General features: G+C 37.7%; 2 protein-coding genes across 2 annotated transcripts; one reads left to right on the top strand and one right to left on the bottom strand.

Moving 5' to 3' along the window:
• The first annotated feature begins 1,371 nt into the window (after positions 1 to 1,371).
• On the top strand, positions 1,372 to 12,221 carry mief1 (mitochondrial elongation factor 1). Its single transcript, XM_079610601.1, has 6 exons — positions 1,372 to 1,541; positions 2,519 to 2,814; positions 6,285 to 6,446; positions 8,108 to 8,288; positions 8,979 to 9,241; positions 10,056 to 12,221. Exons 3-6 carry the CDS (start codon positions 6,300 to 6,302, stop codon positions 10,872 to 10,874), a joined length of 1,410 nt encoding a protein of 469 aa, XP_079466727.1. The 5' UTR covers positions 1,372 to 1,541; positions 2,519 to 2,814; positions 6,285 to 6,299; the 3' UTR covers positions 10,875 to 12,221.
• Positions 12,222 to 13,270: 1,049 nt separating this feature from the next.
• napsa (napsin A aspartic peptidase) lies at positions 13,271 to 21,415 on the bottom strand. The gene is made up of 9 exons (XM_079610611.1): positions 21,027 to 21,415; positions 18,687 to 18,873; positions 18,470 to 18,593; positions 18,260 to 18,378; positions 17,168 to 17,367; positions 16,486 to 16,608; positions 16,140 to 16,284; positions 14,975 to 15,073; positions 13,271 to 13,997 (listed from the first exon to the last, which is right to left on the bottom strand). The coding sequence occupies exons 1-9, from the start codon at positions 21,092 to 21,094 to the stop codon at positions 13,836 to 13,838; spliced, it is 1,227 nt and encodes a 408-aa protein (XP_079466737.1). The 5' UTR covers positions 21,095 to 21,415; the 3' UTR covers positions 13,271 to 13,835.
• Positions 21,416 to 24,207: the final 2,792 nt, after the last annotated feature.

The raw sequence follows: 24,207 nt of genomic DNA, 5'->3' as shown, positions 1-24,207 counted from the left end.
GATGGTTGAAGAAGGACGAGGAGTTCCAGACATGGAAACCTAAAAAATGTCATGTGATGTGCTGTGTGGTGATGATTTTTGTTTCCCGTTAGCTGAACAAAGAATGTATTGAGTGAGTTATCTTGTGTGTCTTCTCACGTGAGAGAGGCCAACTTATTTTTAGTGAAATTGCAGGTGCTCTTTGTCATCAGATATCCAGATTATGAACAATGTTTAACTGTGACATTCAGGCTGAACCTTGAAAAATTTCATGATACTATGATGTTGATACAGAATTGTTAGCCTTGCTTCCTTTGTTAGTGTTTCTTTATTATGGAGATTGGGTTCCTGGGTGTTTCACCTTTGGCCCTGTGAATTGTTATGACCCTTAAAACACACTTGCACTAGTTTTTTTATTTAGTTTTTATTTATTTATTTGTAACAATGTCAATCAGTGAATATACAGGCATCACATTTTCTCCATCATAGTCCTGAACAATTTCATAATTTCAGTACAATTCAGATTCTTTATTCAATGCAGCATTTTACATTTTTGGAATACATTTTCTTATCCATTAATTTTGTTATTCATTTGTTCATTTGAATATTTTCATAACTAGAATTTTATGTAGGCTATCTAAATGATCATGCATAATTTGACACAATTATAGCCTTTAGCTATACAGTATATAAGCTGAAAGACAAAATCTAAGATTTGATGTGTGAAAAAAGTAAAACTCAAGGTAAACATCACATATTTTTGTAAAAAGTAAAAGCTAAATTTGATATTACATTGTGGGTGTAAATGGTCTTTGACTTAGTGCAGGACAATGGTGACACGAGAATAAAAATATTCATGATTCTGCAGCTGAAAATACATATTTTTTTTAGATAAATAATTGTGCTTGCACTCAGTCACTGACTAGATATATTAAAAATAATATGGGCCACTTTTTACTGTTAACATAAGACATCTGGCATTATCAGAACCCAAACATATTCCCCCATTGCATTATTATACATTATATTCATCATTGTATAATAGTTTAATGTAGTACTGACACCAAAACCTTTTATTTATTTCTAATTTTTTATTATTTTTATTTTGGGTGAACTTTCCACGATACATTGTCACCATCCACAATACATATTGTTGTATTTTTGTATTGCGATATATTGTGACACGATATAGGTTTACACGGTTTATATCTAGAATTACTATTTTCATAGTAGAGGTTCATAAAGTCTGGAAAAGGGGAAAATTAAATCCATGAAAAGCATTTTAAAGGTATTTAAAAAAATGCAACATATTAAAGGAATGTCATTTTAAAAATGCATTGTAAATGCATTGATGCATTGTACAAACGTCATAAATATACATGCTAACTAAATAGTCAGTAGCACACTTGAGCCACGGCCCATTTTACAAACCTGTTCCAATAACCCCGGAAGTAGTCATTTAAATTCTTCTTCCGGAGCGGCATTGGTCGACCCTTTACTGAAGGCTCTCTGATCTCCCCCACCCTTGCCAAGCTAAACATTCATTTCTGTCTAGTTCAAACGTGAGTAAAAGGTTCCATTGGCTCCGGATTTGAGTTTCTAAAACATTTGAGATCTCGGAGATTGAGCTTATTGACATATTTTCACAGTTAAAGAAGGTCACTGGAGATGAGGCTAGCTAACGGTAGCATGTATAATAACTGCAGCTCTGCTCGCAAACGTCTTATTTTCATACATATTCGCCAGACTGTTTCCCATAGAGCGTGTTAATACTATTCAAAAAGTTATATGTATATTTTTTCCTGATATACCTAAAAAGTATGTGTGGAACAGGCTTTATTGCACTGGACATTACATTTATGAAGGCGATGGTTCAGTCTTAGTCAGTTTACTCGGGTATCAATCAAAGCATTTAAAAATCAGGCATGTATTTAAAAAAAACCCAACATTAATTATGATAACTAGTGCTCAGACATTGCACATTTTAGGGTCATATAACTTATAGAAGTCGCACGTGCCCGCATTGTTCTGTTTTTATTTGTTTTGTTTTGTTTTGAAAGAAAGAGCGCTGAATTGTTTGATTTGGTTTTGAATGCCGTTTTCTTGTGTCAGCTGTTTATTGAATAAATATTTGCATTACGACCGCAGTTATCACAGTACTTTGGTGTGTTCATTGTCCTGTTGTCATCCATCCAAAGGGTGGTATTAAAGTCACCATGAAAATGAATTGAAAACATTTTTTTTAAATGGAATATTGTATTTATTATAACTTATTTATCCGTCCACATCATTATTTTATTAAATTCATGTGCCCTTAATTTTGAATCAAAATCACTTTTCGTTTGCAGTGACAATTTTTAATTCTCAGATGACATGTTTACTGATGTGAGGGCCTGTCACTCACATGACATCACAGCAATAGCAAACCACAACCATCCAAACAAGTCCCGCCCTACAGTTTTTCCTGTTCGAGAAGCTATTACACTCGAATATACGTTCCGTTTCAAACCGACTTTAAAGCATCCATATTATTTTCCAGGTGTGTGTGAGACGTCGGTCTCTGCCCACTCTGAACCCTCCCTGATGGGCAGCTGGTCCCGCAGTGCTGTCCTGCAGCTGTACCGAGCACTGCTCCGTGCAGGTCAACACCTACAGTACACCGACCGCGACTTCTACCGGCGCGCAGTGACCCGAGAGTTCCGCCGCTGTCAGACCCTCAGCGCCCCGGCAGAGAGGGAGGACGCGCTGAAGAGAGGACAGTTCTTCCTCAACAGCAGGCTGGGCGGCTTGGTGTAGAAGTGGCCCATCAGCACCAGACAGTCTGACTGCTTGCTGGTAAGATGAGCATTCCTGCATTTGAAACATTGTAGGCAGCTTACAGTCCAGGAGGTGCATGTATGTCTAAACCATGGTTTTTATCATTAACAAAACCGTTAAAAATTAAACCAAAATTAAAATAAAATAAATAAAAGCTAATTCAAAATATTAAAGTGCCCAAATTGTGTTTTTTTTTTTTTTATATTCCCTTTCATGCAGTTGGTAATATTGCTGTCTGTGAATGTAAACGTTCTGTAAAGTCGAAAGTGCACAATGAAGTCATTGTCTCCCAAAAGAAAGAATCAACTCTGAACCGCCTAAACGAGTCTTCTGTAATTCGAATCCCACTGCGCGACAGTTATACATCACTAGATAATACATTTGCATAATGCCGGTCTATATTGTACGTTGTCTGCCCGCGAACAACTTGACCAGCCCACAAACACGTCATTTTACTGACGACTGCTTCTCAAATCTGGCTGGAATTCAACGCGGCATTCACAAAACGCTTGCTCTTGAAAGACGGGTCAGTGCCCAGTTTATTTGGACCAGCTTGCTCCTCAGAATCACAACCTGTAAGTATGAATAATTAATGATGTGTAGGCTATATTTTTATAGATTAAGAGTATGTTTCCGGTTAACCGGCTTACTCACGTTATTACTGTCTTACTGAAATATCTCTGCTTAGCAGCTGTGGGCCACCATTGCCTAAAACGGTGCCTATTAATTGTCTGTTGTTCTTACTACTTCGAGTAATGATGAAGGATTGAGATTTGTTTTGCAAACTTTAATGTTACATCAGTCATTCACGTTAGTGCTTGACTAACATATGCGCTGTTAACATATGTGCAGTAATAAATTAGAAATATACACATCGGTTTGTTGATGGACATACACTTGTTAATGCTGATGCTGTGGAATTACATTTGCAACATCTCATAATGTACCTCAAACTGAGAAACACATCACTGAGAAACGTCCTGTTTGAGTCGTCCTTGCGATGGAGGTTCAGGTTGAATAATTAGTTCTTCCAATGTTTCATCATCAGACTCGCGCTCGTATATAGTAAAATCAACGTCATCACCACTGTCTTTACAGTGTGTACAAGATCGCTGAGCTTTCGTGGAGTCGTGCGATTTTCATACAATCGTAGACCAAGCACAGCAGACGCGGCCGTCTGGCCAATCAGAGCATAGTAGCTCACAGAAAGGAGGGATTTAGAGAGATTGATTCTTCCGACGATTCATTTGAGAATTATTGAAAAATGTGGTGATGTGCAAATGTATATTATGAGAAAATGAAAGTGTTTTTTTTTTATTTGATGCATGTAAACCTGTTGTAGGAGACTCCAAAACAACATAAGGAGCCTTTAAAAAAGCATAATAGGGACAGTTTAACCAAAAATATAATAGACTAGTATATAAAAATACTAAAATGCAGTATTTCAAAATAGTTATTGTTTTTAACCCATGTAACATTTAGTTTGAACTAATACCGTTAACAGTGCTTTAATATTTTTAGGAGTGTAATATTCATGTAAGAAATACTACAGAAATGAAATAATCAAATGTAAAATAACACTGGATAGTCTTCACTGTATAAATTAAATATCAATCCTTATTAAAGCTACAAAAGTGATCGTCAAGAGCATCAAGTGATTTTTATTTTTTTTGCCTTTTGTTGTTTGATTAACATTAAAGGGATACTTCAGGATTTAGCATTAAGCTTTGTATAAGTAGAAAACCTGTAGTATTTTTGAATTACCATGCTTTCCTCCCTCATGTCCCCCTGAGACGAGAGATTTATGTATTTTTTTGTCTGGAAAAAATCATCCGATGATGCAAAAATCGTCATTTTGTGTCATCAGAGGATTTTTTGGCCAGAGGCTAGAGACTACAGCCAGTAGAAGGAGCTGTGCCGCATGTTTTCAACCCGGCCTTAGATCTCACTCACAGAATGCACAAATAGTGTCAGCCATCTTTTATTTGGAAGCTAAGCTTACATGCTCTTGTTCTGTGGAGAAAGCTGAGTAGTAGGGGTTACATCCTCTTTTCCCCGGACATGTCCGGCCGCCGAGATCGTCCAAAATGTCCGGGATTTGGCTTTTGCTTTCTGCAGTCGCCATTCATTGTTTACATGCACACCTTTTGTTTCAATCTTAACTAAATTCATTCTGATTGGTGAATCTGAATTTAGTGTTTACATGAACGCTAAACAAGTGATCGGCTGATGTGCGTTTTAGCATTGCTAAGAAAATTCCCGCTCCTCCGTGAGAGATACGAGACCGGTGCCGCTCATCAGTAATCACGCCACCGGCCTCGCGTCGTTCTCCCGCGGCCGTCAGTCTCGTCCTGCTCGCCGCAGTAAACATGATGAATGGCGACTGTAGAACGCAAAAGCCGAATCCTGGACATTTTGGGAGACCGCAAAATCCCGGGCAGACTCGTCACGGAGACTCACTAGTAGCGTAGCCTAGTTGTTTAACTGCGCTCTTACCGGTAGACGTAGCTTGGGTGTGGCCTCCTTGGACAGCGAAGCAAGTGCATTCTGGGAGCAGTTGTCTTTCATCCCCATAAGTCAAAAATACATTTTCTGGCTTTTCTCAGTCTAGAAGGCTCCAAATGTAAAAATAATTTCACATTTCTACTACATAAATGACCCATTTTAAATACACATTGATCTTTCCAGAGGTGAAGTATCCCTTTAAAGGAGAACTCCGGTCAATTTTAACATTGAGCTCAATTTTTAGTAAATTTGGAGTGCTGTCAATACAGAGAACAATGACAAAAATCGGTGTTGCCTAAACTGTGTTATCCTTTTTTTTTAAATGTGCACCCTGTTGACTTCAATGGGGCAAGTTTTAAACCTGCTTTTAGTCTCTCAACATCCTTAATGTGTCATTACAAGTGCCCAGCAATGTGAGTGATTCTTTTAGAGTTAACACGAGTGAACCTGACTGCAGTAGATGTGAAAGATATGAATAAAAATTGTTATTTCAGCCAGCGCACATACCTGTATTTACATCCTGTTTTCGGTCGAAGTCCAAAGTAGTCGATTGTCGAGTTCACGCGCATGATCATAGGTAACTAAACTTTAAGGACACAGGAATATTTGAGTGCTGTCTCTTTAAGACCTCATGACTGATCTACTGTATATTGACGCTCATCCAGTTTTCTTGCAGCTGTTACCATTTTTTATATATTTAACATTTCACGATTACGACCGCCCCTACCGTCTTTCTCGCTGACACCGGGCCATCAGGCATTCCTTATTGTCAAGCCCTGCCATACCTGTTTCTGTGTTAACTTTTGACCAATAACAACACAAGCTATTTGTTGACATAACTGCAACGTGTCATGTGACATTGTGATTCACGTGATGTCATCACTAGGTAAACTGCATATAAGCTCAGCATCTGACATAACTTTTAGTTGATGAAAAAATCTATTTCTTGTCTCTTCTTTTCCTGTTCTCTTGATCCATCTCAGGGAGAGAAAAGATCGATGGCAGGAGTGAACGGGGATCGGAAAGGGAAGAAAGACGACAATGGGCTTGGCACAGCGATCGACTTTGTGCTCTCTAATGCAAAGCTGGTGCTGGGAGTCGGGGGAGCAGCCATGCTCGGGATCGCCACACTGGCGGTCAAAAGAGTGAGTACAGGAACATGATGTAATGCACTTCTGTCCTAAGGAATCACATTTCCTGTTATCTTCCCCTGAAGTAGTTGTACTATATAAACTGTACTTTTATCTTCCAGTCTTTCTGAAAGAGCTTTTATTAAAAACTAAGCTAGCAGCTATGCTTCTAAATCTAAATGACAGGGAAGAGCAGATAATGTTTATTAACCCTGTCCTAGATCTTTCAGTTTGATCTTAAACACTTTGAGCATCACATTTCAGTGTCTATTGTTTTATGAATCTCTCACAATGCAATTCAACTTTGCAAAGAGTTTGTTATTGAAGGATGAAGTCAGCATTGTTTAATATTGTGTGTGTGAGCTGCACAAGTTCTGTAGATAATTTAGCAATTAAAGCTAAAGGTTTCTTAGAAATACTGCTGTAAAAATGCCCTGTTTGATTCTTACGTTTAGAGAAAGGAAAATGGTCACCAAAAATCGACACTACCATTCAAAAGTTTGTGGGTAGTAGGATTTTTGAGTTTTTTTTTTAAAGAAATTAATTCAGGGATGCATTATTTTTATAAAAAGTGACAGTTAAGACTTTTTATTTTGGTACTAAAATTTATTTTGAAATAACTGCTGTTCTTGTGAATTATCTATTCACCCCCCCCCCCCCCCCCCCATCCCAAAAAAAAAAAAAAAATTTGTTAGCCCCTTTGGATTAAGTTTACTTTATTATTATTCCTCCTCAATGGGAGTCAATGGCAGCCCTATAATGAACCGTGAAAATTATTTTAAAAAAATTGGCATACTTGTAGTGATGGTAATGAATAGTAATCTGACCAATTTTGGAGTCTCTAGGACTAACTCTATAGCACCTCCAATTCTTACAAAAATTGGCTCAGATGATCTTTGGACTGAGCTGCACAGAAATGACTGAACAGATTATTTTTTTAAATTCATCTTTGTTCAAAAGTTGCAATGTCGCAAACTTAACGGGGTCGACCCAAAACGACCCCGCTACTTCTACTTCCGCTACTTTTTTCCCCGCTGCTACTTCAAATGTTGCCCAATTTAGTCCAAAATTGGATCAGACGATCATTGGACCTAGCCGCACAGAAATTACTGAACGGATTTGATATTAGCTACAATTCCTGAGACATATCTCTCCAAATTTGACCCTGCCTGTGTTTGTTGTCTTATGTTAGTTACTTTTTGGAGAATGGAGAATGATCTCATCTGAAAATAACATGCGGTGCATTTACAAATCTTTATTTTGAGTTGATTCTCACTGGAACTATAGAACTTTGGCATCTGTGTGAAAATATGTATTCCCAGTGGCGCAATGAGATGAGCGACAGACACCTGACCCAGAGATTGTGGGTTTGAGTCCCGTGTGGGGCAACTTTATAAAATTGTGTGTAATGTTGTGTAATTAGAGCCAATAGTTACGAGCCAAAATTAAACAAACCGTTATATGAGTGGAATGCTGTTAAAAGCAAAAGACTATAGCTTGTTTGGTCAAATTCAATGTGTAGCAAGTGTTTAACCATATGAATTGTGCAATGTTCAAAGATTTCCTGATAAAAGCCTATGTCCAAACATGCCAAAAATGTCCATTAAGGGGCTTGCCCCTGGAATTTTTAAATGTATTATTATTATTGATGTATAATTGAGTTTGGTTTGTCTCAGATGTACGATCGAGCTCTCAGTGCCCCATCCAGTCCCACTAAAGCCGACCCGTCAGGAAGGAGAAGCTGGGAGGAGCCGAGCTGGATGGGGTCGTCATCACGGACACTGAACCGTGACATGAAACAGAACGTCAGCCGCTCTCTACAGACGCTCCCTACCTCCTCCAGCTCCTTCAAGCCAGGTAATGAATCTCTGGTGCCTTGCAGACACAACATGCTGTGCTTTTGAATGCTAAGGCAACATGTGCTTTTCAGTTCCCTTTTTTTCATATCTATTTTCATAGATTTGAGGAAAGGTAATATTTATTTTTTGATTTTCATTATCATTATCAATTTGAATTAGTTTATTTTTAAGCCTTGGCCACCATAAAAATGGTTTATCCCTTGTTTGTCCTATCCTAACCTGTATGCTTATTGTTTACCAGGCTTGTACATAACGGAGTGTCTTCTCTACTTGCTCAGTGGGTATTTAAACCCTTCCTTAACCAACACACTGTAGAATCCTGTAGCCCCTTTATTCGTTTTCTGGGCATTAGGGTTGTGCTTAAACATTTTGAGTAGTTGATGAGTTGTCTGAAGGAATTATCAATGTCAAGTAAGCATTGGAAATATTCAGAATCTACCGCTCATCTTCAGAATATTCAGAATCTCTACCTCTCTCGTTGTTGAATGACTAGTTCACCGTCCTGTGCCATCTTTCCTCCCTCATAGTCCAAGCCTAGTATCAATCTGTGTCTGGGAAATTAAAGATTGTGTTGTTTTAGGCTGTGTGTTGTGATAAAGTAGAATTATTCTACCACGTGTTGATTTTTGAATGTTTAAATATGATCAGTGGCATTTAAGTCTTTTTGTGCTTTCTTCTGCTTTTTTAGATTCTTTACATTGTGTTATGGGCCGCGGAGGTGGCGGCTCTGGTAAGGCTGAACTCCAGAGGGCACGGATTCGTCTCTCACTGCAGGAACACCTCTGGGCCTTCTTTCATGAGCGAGTGGCGATCCCCTCAGAAGAGCAGGCCGTAGCTCGCCGTGCCGCGTTGGATATCTGTGCGGAGCTTCGATTCTTCCTCCATGCCAAACTACCTGATATGCCCCTACGAGAAATGTACCTAAGCGGCAGTCTGTATGACGACCTCCAGGTGAGAACAAAGGGGAACCATTCAGAGAGTGTTATAAGGGGCTTTCGCACCAGAGGAACCTTTTCATAGTTCCTAGAACTAATGGCAGAAGAAAGTTCATTAATTGGCAAGTTCACACTGCAAGGACTGGGAACAATTTTAGTGTTATGAACGCCTTTTGGGGGAATTAAATTAGCTCCTACTTCAGAATAGGGTCTAACCCAGTACAATAGGAACTACCAGTGACGTAAGTGTACGCTGATTGGCCGAACGTATGTGAAAAACCAGCACCCACCATTTAAAAAAAAAAAAATTGCGTACACAGACAGATTATAGCCTATATATTTACTCCAAAAACTAACTCTACGAACACGGAAAACAGCGATAGATGGACCTCTCAACCTTTACAATAAGGAGAAAATCCAACGCAACTTTGAGGGGACCAAGCGAAACATGATTATGTATTTCTGCTCAGCTAGCGACATTGAGCATCACAACCACACGGCAAACGCTAATACTTTTTCATATACTGTCTACTTTCTTTGTATAACAGTTCTACCTAATAATGTATTAGATATGACTGTTAAACAGATTGTAAACTAATGAAGACGGAGAATGCGAGCTCTGTTTGCTAAATAAAAATCACAACAACAAGCATGGCTTACGTCACTTCAGAGTACCTACTGGTGGTGCGAATGCAACCAGGAAAATGGCCCTAGGGGAACATTTAGATCTCAAGGAACCGTCCTGGTGGCTAGTTCCTATAACTAAGTTCCTATAACTACCCTTTTTTTTTTTTTGTAAACGGTGACATATTTTTTCGTTTAATTATTAGGTGGTGACTGCTGATCACGCCCAGCTGATGGTACCCATGATCCTTGAGAAGAATCTCTGGTCATCCATTCCTGGTGAGGAAACCATCATGAACGTTCCTGGCTTCTGGCTGGTTCGTCGGGAAAACCTTGAGTACTTCCCGCGTGGAAGCAGTTACTGGGACCGTTGTATTGTTGGTGGTTACCTTTCCCCAAAGAGCGTCCTAGAAGTTTTCGAGAAGCTCGTCGCTGGATCCATCAACTGGCCCGCCATCGGTAGCGTTTTAGATTACATAATTCGACCCGTGGTCCCATCGGAAACGCTAACGCTAGAAGTGCAGTACGAAACGGACCGTCGGCTTTACGTGGACTTCCTCCCGTTGCTTGTTATGGAGGACGGTGTCTCACTGATCGCCAAACCACATCGTTTGGCTGCCGAACGGCACGAGAACCTGTGGAGGGAAAGTTTTCGCGTGACGGAAACAACAAAGTTACGTGCCCTTGATCAGGAAGATGGCGGGTGCCGTTGCGCATGTCTTAAAGTTGTTAAAGCTGTGTGTAAACTGAATCCAGCGCTAGCACGATTAAACGCAAGCCAGCTCACTAACACAATCCTTCTCCTGAGTGAACAGGAGGGCGATTGGACTCAAGAAGCGCTCGCCGACCGTTTCATGCAGCTGCTTCGTGCACTAGTGGGACACCTAGAGGCCGGGAGGCTACCCTGCATCCTAAATCTCAAAGTCAATCTGTTCTGTGAGCTAACGCCACAGGAAATAGACGAACTGGGATACACACTCTACTGCGCGTTGTCTGACCCAGAGAGCCTTTTGAGAACTGTTTAACAACTCCTGCACACACACTACCACTGTTTGGTCGTGGAGTTGATACACAAACCAAAATAATGGCAATGTTTTCATACGTGTCCTGTTCTGAGTAGATTAGTAATCTCAATTGTTTTTCAATTATACCATCATCAGTTATTTTCAGGTACAACAAACTCATCTGTTAGTTATACTTTATATGGCCTATCATAAATAATTTAGGTGTTTTTGTCTTTCCTGATGCACAGTGAATTGGCATGAAGATTATAACGTCTATATGTGATTTTCTTATAAATCCAGGCACAGTCATCTCATATGTTTCCGTTATTGCACAAAATGCATTGAGATTCCATGGAGGTAATTTGGCATGTTACAGTGATGCATTCATGGTTTTATGTTCCCCAGTTTTATTTTTATGTGGAACATGGTTCAGTATTTCCTTGATTTGTTCATAAACGCTTACAACAAACGACGATTTCTGTCCATTATTCAAAATTAATTGCTAAGAAAAACAATATTTTTCTTGTCAGTTTGTGCCAATAAAATATGCAGATTGCCTGTATGACAAGCAGTGCTACTGGAGAAATGTTATGTAAGGATTTTTATTTGTTGGTGATGTAGCATACATTGCTTTTCTTCATACTCTTTCAAAGGTCGTTCATAGAAATATAATGCTATTGAAATGGTTGAAACGGGTTATTACACACTGCTGAAACCGGAAGAAGCTAAACACCTGAATTGATAATCAAAAGATATGTTTAAATCATTTGAAAGGTTTAGGAAAACAGAAATGGAAAGATGTTTCCCCTCTTGTCTATATTGTATGAGGATGTATGGGTTAAAAGGAATGTTTGAATGAACCGAAGGATATTGTGTGCAAAAGATAATACAAGAGCCTAATAAAACAGACTTCATAGAGACATTTTAGTATTTTTGTACTGATTGTACATATGTAACCAAAACTATTTATGTATATCTTATGATCATACTTTGTGCTTGGAGAGTCGTCTGATAGAACAAAATATAAAATAGGCTATGTCTCTGCTATGAAATGCCAAAACTCAAAAGATCATGTGTAATGAAGCATTTATTTTGCTTGCATAAACACCGGAACACCTGTGTCGAGCTGTGTGATGTAGCAGATAGACATTTACCTAGCGAATGATATGAGATCTAGTGGAGTTCAGCTTGGCCTAGTACTTTGCATGTGATGCGTCTGTACTTGTTTCTTCATATCTTGGTGATTATTATTTTTATTAAACAGCACTTTGTATCATTTGTTCTGTAAGAGTGATTTATGCCTCTGGTCTCTGTACTGCAATAGAGAGCAAAGGATGACAAAATAAAATTAAAATGGAGTGAAACCCTACACTGTTATTGTGAATGATTTGTGTCTCAGTACAGTTATGATTAATAGCTGACATACAACACTGCAAAAGTTTGGGATCTGTAATATGTTTTTTTTGGAAGGAAATTAATACTTTAATACAGTAAGGGTGCATTAAATTGTTCAAACGTAAAACAATTTCTACAAATATTAAGCAGCACAACTTGAGCAGCAAATTCAAATGATTTTTGAATGATCATGTGACACTGAAGATTAGAGTAATGATGCTGAAAATTCAGCTTTGCCATCACAGGAACAAATTATATTTTAAAATATAGTAAAATGGTTACGTTACATTTACAATATTACTGATTTAACTGCATTTTATATTGGAAAAAAAAATAGCAAAAGAGTTTCAAAATCATTTAAAAATGTACTGACCCCAATTTAATGGTAGTGTATTTGCTGTTCACATACAGTTTTCATGACTTCGAAATTAGATCTGTTGAAGGGAAATGAAATTAACTTCAGTGGTATGACAGAAGTTCAGCCAAAGGTAAATATTATAATCAACATTTGTAGCAGTTCTGTTCATGTTAGATGTATTTGAAATGGTGGCACATCTGACGGTCAACAGTTATGTCCTGTAAATCATGTGATGGACATTTTGCAATATCTCAGGAAACAGTCTGAAGATGACTGATACTATAAACTGTTTGAGGGTATAATAATCACAGTATGCAGAACCCATGTCTCTTTCTGTAAGGTCGAAGATGCAGTCAATGAAATCATAGAAATTTCTGCTTACAAATTGGACATATATATATACAGTATATAAAGCTATTTGAGGAACTTCTAGAAATAAAGATCTGGTTAACACCCCTGCTTGAACTGGTTTTCCCCACATTGGATTCAACAAATACTAGTGATTTTAGTTCATTTTCAGACAACTCATTTATGGGAATGGCCTCTTTGACATTTTCCGGTGTATTTACAAGACATTAACTTTCTAAAAGTTTTCAAAGTAAATACATATGTTGACAGCCATCGTAATACAATGCTTGAGCTGCACCCAAATCAAACACGTAACTACAAACAAAACTTTATTTAACTCCAGGTTTGGAAGAACTTTTGCAACAATTTTTCGACTCTAGTTCAATTTCTAGTTCAATGATTATACAGTGATTAAGAAACCAAGCAATCTTGGTCAGCTTTACAGAAAGTCCACTTCAGTTTGGTAAATAGAGTACAATACACCAGTGTTGTTAACATTATCAAAATTATACACACACTTACAGAAGTCAACTGACAAAAGAAAACTCAAATACAAAAGTTACAAAACTATAATCTCCCAGTCTTTATCAAATGTACTATTAATAGCTAAAGTATAAAATAAAAATGCATAGTTTGACTCTTAGTAACTTGAAACTTAATGCAAAATAAAAACACAAGGCAGCCTCCGAGGTGAAGTACAGAGAAACCCTAGCTAAACTGAAAATGTATCCTGTCACTTCAGGTATTTGTTGATTCGCTCATGTCAATGTCGCATATTTCAACTTACAATAAATGTAACAACTTCAAACAAAACAGTGGTTTCTGTATAGCTAATGGTCCATTAGATCCAGTACAATAGCATAATGTCATTCCCTCACTGTTCACTTGGCAGGAGCAAAGCCAACACGGTCCGCTTCCCTGTCAAACACAGTGTAGTAGCGGCCAATGAACACGTCTCCTAGAATCCACAGCGGCCCGGCGGGAGGTGGGATATCCATAGCCATAAATCCAGACAGACAAACACTCACACCCATATGAGTCACCTGAGAAGAGATAGAAATGAGGTAAATTGAATTCAATAGAGCGCAACAGTTGGGTTCTGGATGTAAAACAAAACAAAACAAAAATCAATTTTTAGATTGATTTTGATCGATGGTATTTGATTCTGCTGAAGCCATCAGCCCGCTTTATTCCAGATTAAGTTTAAATAATCGTGTTTAACAGCGGAATTCCAGTGGTGAAAAACTGCATTACACATGATGCTATACAAATCATTACACAATCAGAGTCGAAAAATGAAACTCGCTGCAAAATATCTATTTAGCTCCGCCCACTCCCATGAATCACTGCGAATGATGTTATCGAATCAGTCTCTCTACGCTCTCAAAAATACTTAAATGTTTGTGTGTATATATATATATATATATAATATATATACACACACCGGTATATATATATATATGCTTATTTTGCAATAAACTAAAATATATTGCTTTTATACATTTGATCAACATTCGTAAATGACTAGTTTTAAATTTAAAAATGGGAAAAGCCAGTAAAAGTCCTGGCGGAAAGCGATGCATAAGGATGTAGTGTATGGACTAATATTTTGTTGGTAGTACCAGTTTGCAACAATTATTAGTTAACACTAAGTTGTCAACACTTTGGAGAAAATTATATTTTTGGGGGGATATACCAAAAAAACGTTTTCAGCAACACCGGGACTTTTACGGGCTTTTCCCAAAGTTTGGTTCGAGGTCATGGTGCAAACGACCCTGGGTTGAAATTACTCCGAACCATCCCTTTAATATTGCATTCAGTTCAGAAGTAGCCTTATTATGTCTCCTGAGATTAGACTGGATTCCAAACATAAAAGCAACAGAAAATGTGAATGATTATCACAAATTAAGATTCTGTGGCAGATTATGAGGTTCTAGATTTGAACATGGTACAGAGTTACCCTACAATAGCCCTTTCCAACCTCCGCAGACTAAAAGGAAAACCCCAGCAGATTCTGTACCTTCAGAACGTAGTCCTCTCCAGTTAAGTTGAGCATCTTCCCTCCCAGGCTGAAGGAAACAACAGGAAGTGATGGAATCTTCTTACAGTCAATCCAGTACTACAGAGGAAACACATGAAACTATTTACTCACTTTATGCTCAAATAAATACATAAAACAATTAAAAATCTTAAGATGAAAAGTGTCAAAAAAAAGAAGTTTATGAAGGTACATAAGACTTTAAGACCTTTTTAAGAGCAAGTAGAGAATTTAAGGAACAAATTAAAGGGAACTTAATACATCAATATGTTCTCTAAATGTGAATGTCTAGGGAGAAAGAGTTGTATTAGCAACAATTTATAAAAAAAAAATTATAGTTTAAAAACACAACAGATATCGATAACTTTTGAATTCATTTTACAAAAAAAGCTTGATTGTTCCGCTAGTGTATTTTGATCACACTGCACAAAAAGTGATTTTCTTCCTCAACAAAAGTCTTAAGATTCTTAAATCAAGATGCACTTACTAAAGATACAAAATATGAAGTCTTGTCTTCTGTAAAATTGATCAAAAATAAATTTACGATTAAAACAAGACTAAATATCTGCCAATGGGCTGAGAAAAACTTCAAAGGAAAGTTTGGATAACTCATTGGCAGATATACGTTCTTGTTCTAAGCATAAAAGCACTAAAAGGGATAGTTCACACAAAAATGGTGTCATTTAAACAGATTTGGAACAACTTGAGGGCGAGTACATTTCTTTGTTCGGTTTAAAACGAAGGAAGATATTTTGAAGAACGTGGAAAACTGAACAGTTCAATGGTGCCCCAAAGTGTTACTAACTTTCTTCAAAATAACTTACTTTGTGTTCGGCAGATCAGGGAAATTTATACAGGTTTGGAACAACTTGAGGGTGAGTAAATTAATTTTAGGTGACCTACCCCTTTTATTTTGTCAACGTTTTCTTAAGTTCTTTTTTACACTTACATTTCACGTAAATGCATCTCGATTCAAAGATTTTTAGATATTTATAAATTGTAAAACAGAAAAATATTTATTTGCAATGCGTGCAAGATTTAATGCAATTTAAGAGCTCTGATTTAAGCCCCTTATTTGCAAATTAAAACAAAAAAACACAGAAACCCTGTATATATATTTTGATATTTTAGCTGGAGTTGTCCTCACCTCTCCCATAAGCAGTGGTATGGCTCCGATCGCTTTCTGCAGGGCCCGCACCTCTTGAACCGGCCCTGTGATCATTGATGTTCCCGTGTCAACAATTGCCTGGCATCCACTTTTGCAGAGGGTAAGAGTGCCACCTACCTGAACCCTGTAGGAAAATGACCAATATATGCAATGAGTTATTACAGATAGATTTTGCTTCAGTTTCCAACAATCATAGAGACTGAACCCCAAAAAATTGGTGAACCAAAATCAATCAAGTCTCTGTCTAAAACGAGGGCTAATCCTGGAGCAGAATCGTTGAAAAGCCACAGTCTTGGGTTTTGAAACAGTAATGGTGATCACATACTCATCCATCTTTATCTGCCAGTAGGCTTTTCGCGTAACATTGACGTAATGCAGATCACCGTCAAAATACTGGTTGTCAAAACCTCCCAGCATCAGCTCACCTCCAACCTCACCTGCAGGGTCCCTGCACACAGCATTTATTAATCAAATTTAGCATGTTCATTAAGCCAACTTTTAGGTTATTCACAACTTATAAAAGGACATTTAGTCGCCAAAATGTAGGCAAAACCTGACGCACAAACACACGTTTGTCACAAATCATTCAGTTAGAAGAAAATAGGCTTTTATACGGACAGAACAATCAACTATTGTGTGATAAATTGGCCATAACATGCACGTGCGTTTTGGAAAGCAAGGAGGGGGTGGCACTGCTATGCAAGCAGTAATGAGTCATGCGTTACCGTTTAACACAAGAATAAATACAATTCTTTCATGCTTAAGGTCAAACTATCAGTCTACATCTGTCGCCACATTCTTCAACATTATAAAACTGAAATGGAGAAGAAAATAGAGGAACCTCAGATAAGGGAAACAAGGTCATTTCCCAATTCCTTCCCAATCTCTCCCATGTCAATATTAAATGTCCACCGATTGGCTAAAATAATCTAAAAAAACAAACAAAAAAACAGTAAAATGAAACTTGAAATGGAGTAACAGGAGCCAAAAGCAGAAGTAAGCCTTACCGGTTGATATAAAAAGAGAAGATATTCTGAGGCAGGATTTTGGCAGCCATGGCTGTGTCAAACACCGGCGTAATCCCATCTACAGAAATGGCGGGATATCCCATGCCCAGGACGCCATCAAAACGTGCCACCACAAACACAATCCCAGGCTGTTTAACCGCCTCGGCAAACTGCTGGTCTGGCACCTTCAGCCCTGCCAACTACAGACAGAAGCGAATGAGAGGCCGTCATGTTGATGCCTCAACTAGTGTTGTTATCATTAACTATTAAAAATGTATTTTGTTATTTGGAATAAAGCTGAAATAAAAACAAATTCTACACTAGTGGTCAAAAAAAGTTTTAAAATGTCATTTATTCCTGTGATGCAAAGTTTAATTTTCAGCATTATTACTCCAGTCTACAGTGTCACATGATCCTTCAGAAATCATTCTGATATGATGATTAAGAAACATTCATTATTAGTAATGTTGAAACTATTCAGCCAATAATTAAGCACCAAAAAATTACTAAATCATCATATTAGAATGATTTTTGAAGGATCATGAGACAATGAAAACTGAAGTAAATTACATTTTAAAATGTATTAAAATAGAAAATGCACAATATTACTGTTTTACTGTATTTTTGATCCAATACATTCAACCTTGGTGAGCAAAAGAGACTTATTTTTTAAAAAAAAAACGTATTTCACACTTTTGACCGCCGGTGTAAATTTTAGATGAAAGAATTCAACTTAAATCAAAATGAAAAATATTGCTTTGGCAACTAACTGAAATGAAATAAGTTAAAGTGCTAAAATTGCTCAAACTAAAAATGAAATAAAAAGAAATCAAATAAATGACAAACGCATTAAAATGAAAACTGAAAATATAAAAATAAAGCCAAGTTAATAAATATAACATTATATAAACTATACTAAAATAAGACTGTCATCAGCAACTACAACATTATTGGTTAGTTTCTAAACAAGTTCAAAAGAACTTAAGTTTTGAACACAACACTATCAGATTTATTTGAAGACCGGAAATATAGTGGGTCAGTTTTATGATGCTTTTACAGCTTTCAGGACAAGTTACTGAAGTCTTTACTCACAGTGACTGTATCCTGACTGATGAAGCCAGAGAGACTCCCACTGCCGTACCGGATCGCGAACTCTGTGCCATTCTGAACGTACGTGCTTGACTTCTTAGAGTTGTAGCGATGGTGCAACCCTGATAGACAGAGCAAGAGTAAAAGCACCAAGTTACTAAAGAAAACAAAAATCAAATACAGATCAAGCCAATCATTCAAAACACCACTCACAGCATGCTAAGTCCAGGTAGGAGCAATGGATAGATGGAACCCAGAGGTTGGATGATCCAGTGTCAAACAGCACAGTGAAGTCCTGAGGAGGGGTACCAATACTGACCACTCCAAAATACTGGGCCTGAAGAGGGAGAAAGGACAACCAGACTAATTATATTCTTTACGCAAGAACCAAAAGCATAAAACCAAGGGATAGAATACCAAGTTCTCTTACATCCATGAAGTTGGTGAGTTTCTCTACGGGTGGTGGTAGATGTGTTGTTTGCGGTGTTGGGGTGGTCCTAGGGATTGTAAATTCGGATTTGGAGGTTTTCTCTCTGGCCATGGATTTGATCTCATCAATAGTCTTCCCATTGTCTGCCAACATGCGGCGCACAGTGCGCGTCTTGTGCAGAGGAATTCTAGAGATACAGCAGTGATACAGCAATAAAGCACCTGAGCTGCTTCAACTAGTTTATTACTTCTATAAAACGGTCACAATATGATTTTCCAAAGAGAATGCTAGTGCTTGTACGTACAAAGGCAATGCTATGTTTTTGCTATAGCCTATCCCAGGGCCGGAGTGGGACTCATTTTCAGCACTGGAGTATCATGCCTAAGACCGGCCCACTTTAGTTCCCGACTGACTATATTAAAATAATGTAATTAAACCCTCAGTATATAAGTCTGCAATAGTGCACTGTTTTGTACAGCCTTGTAATTCATTGTATTTTTCAAAAATAGAATTTTCTATTCAGTGCAATAGCCGTACACAGGGTTTTATAAATACAAAGGTCCCAAAAGTGATCTGGCTAGGGGGTTCGGGGGCATATTATAATTCCACTGTCATTGTCAAAGAACAAAGGCTATGTAGGCTATATCTGTGTTAAATAGGAATCCATTGTAATAAAGTTATTCTCATTCTGAGCACAGTATGCAATAGACTATTCCTCTACCTGCTCTCCTCTCTCATCTCCATCTCCTTCTCTCGTTCTTCTTCTCTGTCTCCTTATCTTTAGGCTACCTGTAAATCTCCCCTTCCCGAAGCTGAGCTTTGATTGACAGTCTTTGCAAACTGATTATTTATGTCGGTCGTTTAAAACTTCTATCGTAAAACAGCGGTTTAGTTTAGCCACTTGCATCTTATCTCGTGAAGCGGCGCGTTGGGATTCGCGCGCGGCCGCGGCTCGCGCTTCTGTGAACATAAATCCCGCTTGCTTTGATCGGTCATCTCAAACATTTTGCCATTGCCGACGAGCGGTGTTTGAGCGCTGAAGCAGCTCAGATGATGAGGTCGGCTATCGTCGCGATATGCGAATCATTGCAGCACCAAATTAGAGTTAATATTAGGCAATTATTTCACAACGTTATACACTCAGAAAAATCGGAGAACTCAATGGTGGCCTTTTCAGCGCCGCCTTTGCGCCTATTATCCATGTTTTGTATCTCTAATTTTTTTGTTCGCACATCTCTAACAACTGACTTTATTTTTTGTGGGGTTGCGAGAAAATAATAATAAAAAAATAGTGGGGCTGCGCTGTGACTATAAAGGGAAAACATTCAACCCAGTGCCATGACAACACCGGCCCTCCTGGCCAATAAAACAGACCGGCCCACTGGGAATTCTCCCGGTGCTCCCGATTAGCCAATCCGGGCCTGGCCTATCCTCCTAGCGATTATTCCAACTACGTTCTCTGTAGGTTATTTTTTTGCAACCTAATGAAAACCTTCCCAGAAGGTTATATAACTTATTTTATAACATAGAGAACCAGAACATTCCATGCAAGTAATTTTTATTTTTATTTTGTTTATGCTGAAATGTGCCATTTTTCATAAACTGAGTATATTTTGCAGATTAGACGAGTCAAAATTATCTAATAATTTTACCAATATTTATACCATGGTTAATGGAAACATAAATCAGGCTAATAATTAATAACTTCGTGCGTTCGGCACTTTTATAAGCACAGTTCCCGTAGGCCTACGAACCGAATGACTATCTGCGCAACAGGACTGAGACCGGTTTATTTAATTGTGCGTTGAGTTGTGCGGAGCAGGTTATGTTCAGACAGAGAGGTTTCTATGCACTTACATAGCCTACCCTGAATACCTCCGTTTTTGAAACCGAAAGTTGAGGTTATCCTCTTACTTACCCTTAAACATACCCAGATAGGCTATGTCACATAACCGCTTTCTGGAATAGCCTAACCCCACAAGTTCACACATGTTGCTGTTTACTAACTTTGTAGCCATCGGTCATGTGAGTGAGTTCAACTTCCTGGTCCAAAGCTATAAAATGCTATAAAATAGCTTTTTACACAAAACGTTCTGAGAGCAGCGGTTAATTGCAGCCAGACTAAACTGAAGAAATTTAATGCGATTGAAGATTCAATTTTATTGCAATAGCCTAGATAAACTTAATGCGCAGAGTCATTATGGGGCTGTTTAAGTTTTTGTAGCAAACTTTTTCATGAATAGTTAGCCTATGTAATAGCCTAGGCCCTAAATACGTGCAGGACAAGACGCGCTTACATCGATTTAAAAAAAAAAATAGATAGATAGACATTAGCATTACCTGATTATTGCTTGGCTGTCCTCAATTAACAGGCAAATTAAAAACGCGAAAAGGTGAAAGCGATTCATTCTCTGATCTTTAAAAGAAACAAATAGTTTGACATCAGATCTTAAACAAATTCAATACTGAAGTAAGCCTACACTTTCCACCGCCGCCCCTTGTGCGCAACTTATATCCGCAAGTAGATACCGTTCGGAGAGCTTCGTGCAAGTTCGGGGGTTTCCGTTCTGCTTAAGACTGATTGGCTAGCAGCATTCATGTAACACTACTACTGGGTAAAAGAACAAATCAATCAAGTTCAATTTCACACCCGCGACCGCTTCCTCAACTGACTGGCTGGGCTGCTGAAATGTGGTGTAACTATAGTTACAATGACAGATCGTGTGTTTATGTTTTGTAAGCTATAGCCTATATTTAAAATTTGCCTAGTTCGAAAGCATAGGCTCCCAAATGAGCATCATGACAAATTTCAATCTTTTCCATTTCAGACAAACATTTTATCTTTGTTTCTAATCCAACCAGGATCATGTAGGCTAAATAATGACAAAAATATCCTTCCTCTTTTTAACAGAAATTAATGCAATAACCAAAGGAGGAAGTGGAGTGCAACCAACAAAACCTAAACCCAGATAGATTTTTTTCCCCCTCTTATTAATTGTACAAATGATAGCTTGACGCTAAATTAGGCTACTAACGTATTTTACAAAATTATATTTTCTTGTAGGCTAAGCATGGACCCTGGTAACATAACTTAGGCCAATATATGCACCATTTTATGGGCAACATCAACACTATTTCTTCAGTCATTCAATGTACCCATTTTGATGGAATTATAGGCTACTTGTATTTTTTTTTCTCTTTTAGCCTACTTCCTTTTTATAGAGAGTTTTTAAAAGTGATGGCAAGCAATTTTTGCCGTAAAAAATGTATATTTTCAAGTAGCCTATAGCAGATCAGACAGACGTCGATTCAACGTTGATTTTTAGTTGTAAGTCAGTATCAGTCAATCAAAGTTCAACGTTGAATCAACGTTCACTATTGGATCGTTGCACCAGAACGCGTTAGGCTACAACATTCAACGTCGAGATGAGGTTGATTCATCAGCAGATGCCATGCACATCGAAATAATAAAGTAGGCTATATGTTGAAACTTGGTTAGAAGAGCCGGACATCGTGTGCACTATAAAGCCCTATTTATTGATATGATTTTAATTTATTATAAAAATCCTATATAGCCTAAGTAAACGTCACAAGTTTTTAGAAGTGGCTGTTTAAAATCTTAGAGAAATCTTAGTAGGCTAGTCTTCGAAGTTCTCTCTTTTTTTGTTTGTCGGATACCTTTATGAAAATTAATAATAATAATGAATAATAGGCTATGTGTGATGCTATATTTGCAGTTTGTAAAAAAAAAATCACAATGTGGCACATAGAATGGCCCTTGCTTGCTGTAGTCCCGTTTTACTTGTTAGCAACTGCTTTTTTCAAGAAAAGCACAAGCTTAAAAAATATTGAAGGCGGTAACGTTATAGGCTATAACTGATGTATTTTTTTGTTAATTGAAATTATCTTGATCTTAATTATTGAAATTATCTGATTGACTGTAAAAACCGTATGGATTGTGTAACGAAATACCTTGTCATTTTTCTTATGTAGAAAATGCATCTTGATGTAAGAATTTTTTGATATTTTGACTGGAAACAATGACAAAAAAAAATATTGAGCAAGAAAAGCATTTTTTGCCAGTGCAGGTTCATTCATTCATTCATAGACAACGTAAAAGTGACAAAAATGTCCTTTTATACAGGATCCTGTAGACGAGGAGGCTGCATGAATTCGTAGGGGAATTCGTAATGTAACTACATTATTAGAATTTCCTTTAGGATTTCCAATGTGGTTGTTGGATGCATTGATGACACGCATAGTCCCATCATCGCACCTTCCGAAAACTGCAGTGATTCTCAACCAGTGGGTCTCGGAGCGCCATCTGGTGGGCCGTGTAGGCAGTGGTAGACTACCCCAAATTATTTTTATTTATTTATTAATTGACAAATCGTGTTATTTTCCAATTATATAATTGTATTTGTGAATTTATTTGTTTAAAAACACTCAAGTCAAGTCAATATGCATGATCTAAAAGCTACTTTATGTTTAAATATCGCAACACCAATCACGTCACAACGTCAGATTGAACGTTCCTTCGAGCAGAAGCAGTAACATTACGTCACTGTAATATGGATCGTTTTCTGAAAAGAAAAGCAGATATGGGAGACAAATTTGGTTAAAAGGGCACAGGTGATAGCCTACCTAGTGAGACTACCGGACGAGAAGCACAGCGCCTGGGCGTCAGGTCAAGGGTTACTCTTCCACCGTAAATCGATGCCTACGGCTGTCTGCTGGAATCTAGTTATTTTAGTCGATAAAGTTTTGAATATGGATATTATTTTTTTACACCAATGCATCGCTTCGTTCAGAAGGCCCTTTTTAACCCCCCAGAGCCGCGTGGAGCATTTTTATCATGGATGGATGGATGCACTTTTGATGGACTTTAAAACAGAAACGGCCATTCACTGCCATTAAGGCTAAATGTAGTGTTATGAAATTAAACATGAAATACATAAAGGTATAAAATGTGAGCTCAAAATCAAATGTAATTATGGTCAATATATTGTAGGGAGTCAGAGTCTGCTGAATTAAAGTCACCTCTGGATCTGTGTAAACATTTACCATGGTATAAAATGACACAAGGGTCATACACAGTGTTGGGGAAAGTTACTTTTAAAAGTAATGCAGTACAATATTGCGTTACTCCCTTAAAAAGTAACTAATTGCATTACTTAGTTACTTTTTTAGAAAAGTAATGCGTTACGTTACTTTTGGGTTACTTTTTTCCCCACCTGGGCTGGGCTTGTTTTTTTTATAACAGAAAAGTTATATTTTTGGGTAAATGTAAAGACCCTTTCACACCAAAAGTGAAATAATCATCCTCAGACTGAAGGAAATGTGTACAGTAGAGGAAAGCATACAAGCAAACCTTTCTATCTATACCTATAGTCATTTTTGCTTATTTAACTGAATCATCGAAGGTCAGAACCAAGTACATTGGTCAATGGAGATTGTTTTATTTAACATATTTAGTTATTGGAGGTTTGCATAGTATTCAGATTGTGCATTTCACTGATTT

This window comes from Phoxinus phoxinus, assembly GCF_949152265.1.
Source record: "Phoxinus phoxinus genome assembly, chromosome: 1".
In the NCBI taxonomy this organism is placed as follows: Eukaryota; Metazoa; Chordata; class Actinopteri; order Cypriniformes; family Leuciscidae; genus Phoxinus; species Phoxinus phoxinus.
The sequence above is the reverse complement of the archived record's forward strand: the minus strand, read 5'-3'. Positions and strand labels throughout refer to the sequence as shown.

What these genes read in the sequence shown, in the direction of transcription:
- mief1 (XM_079610601.1), top strand. Translation starts at nt 6,300, where the DNA reads ATGGCAGGAGTGAACGGGGATCGGAAAGGGAAGAAAGACGACAATGGG. An exon ending in CCACACTGGCGGTCAAAAGA is followed by an intron (nt 6,447 to 8,107) that starts GTGAGTACAGGA and finishes GGTTTGTCTCAG; the next exon opens with ATGTACGATCGAGCTCTCAG. An exon ending in GTCTGTATGACGACCTCCAG is followed by an intron (nt 9,242 to 10,055) that starts GTGAGAACAAAG and finishes TTTAATTATTAG; the next exon opens with GTGGTGACTGCTGATCACGC.
- napsa (XM_079610611.1), bottom strand. Translation starts at nt 21,094, where the DNA reads ATGAATCGCTTTCACCTTTTCGCGTTTTTAATTTGCCTGTTAATTGAG. An exon ending in AACTCACCAACTTCATGGAT is followed by an intron (nt 18,594 to 18,686) that starts GTAAGAGAACTT and finishes CTCCCTCTTCAG; the next exon opens with GCCCAGTATTTTGGAGTGGT. An exon ending in CTACCTGGACTTAGCATGCT is followed by an intron (nt 18,379 to 18,469) that starts GTGAGTGGTGTT and finishes TCTGTCTATCAG; the next exon opens with GGTTGCACCATCGCTACAAC.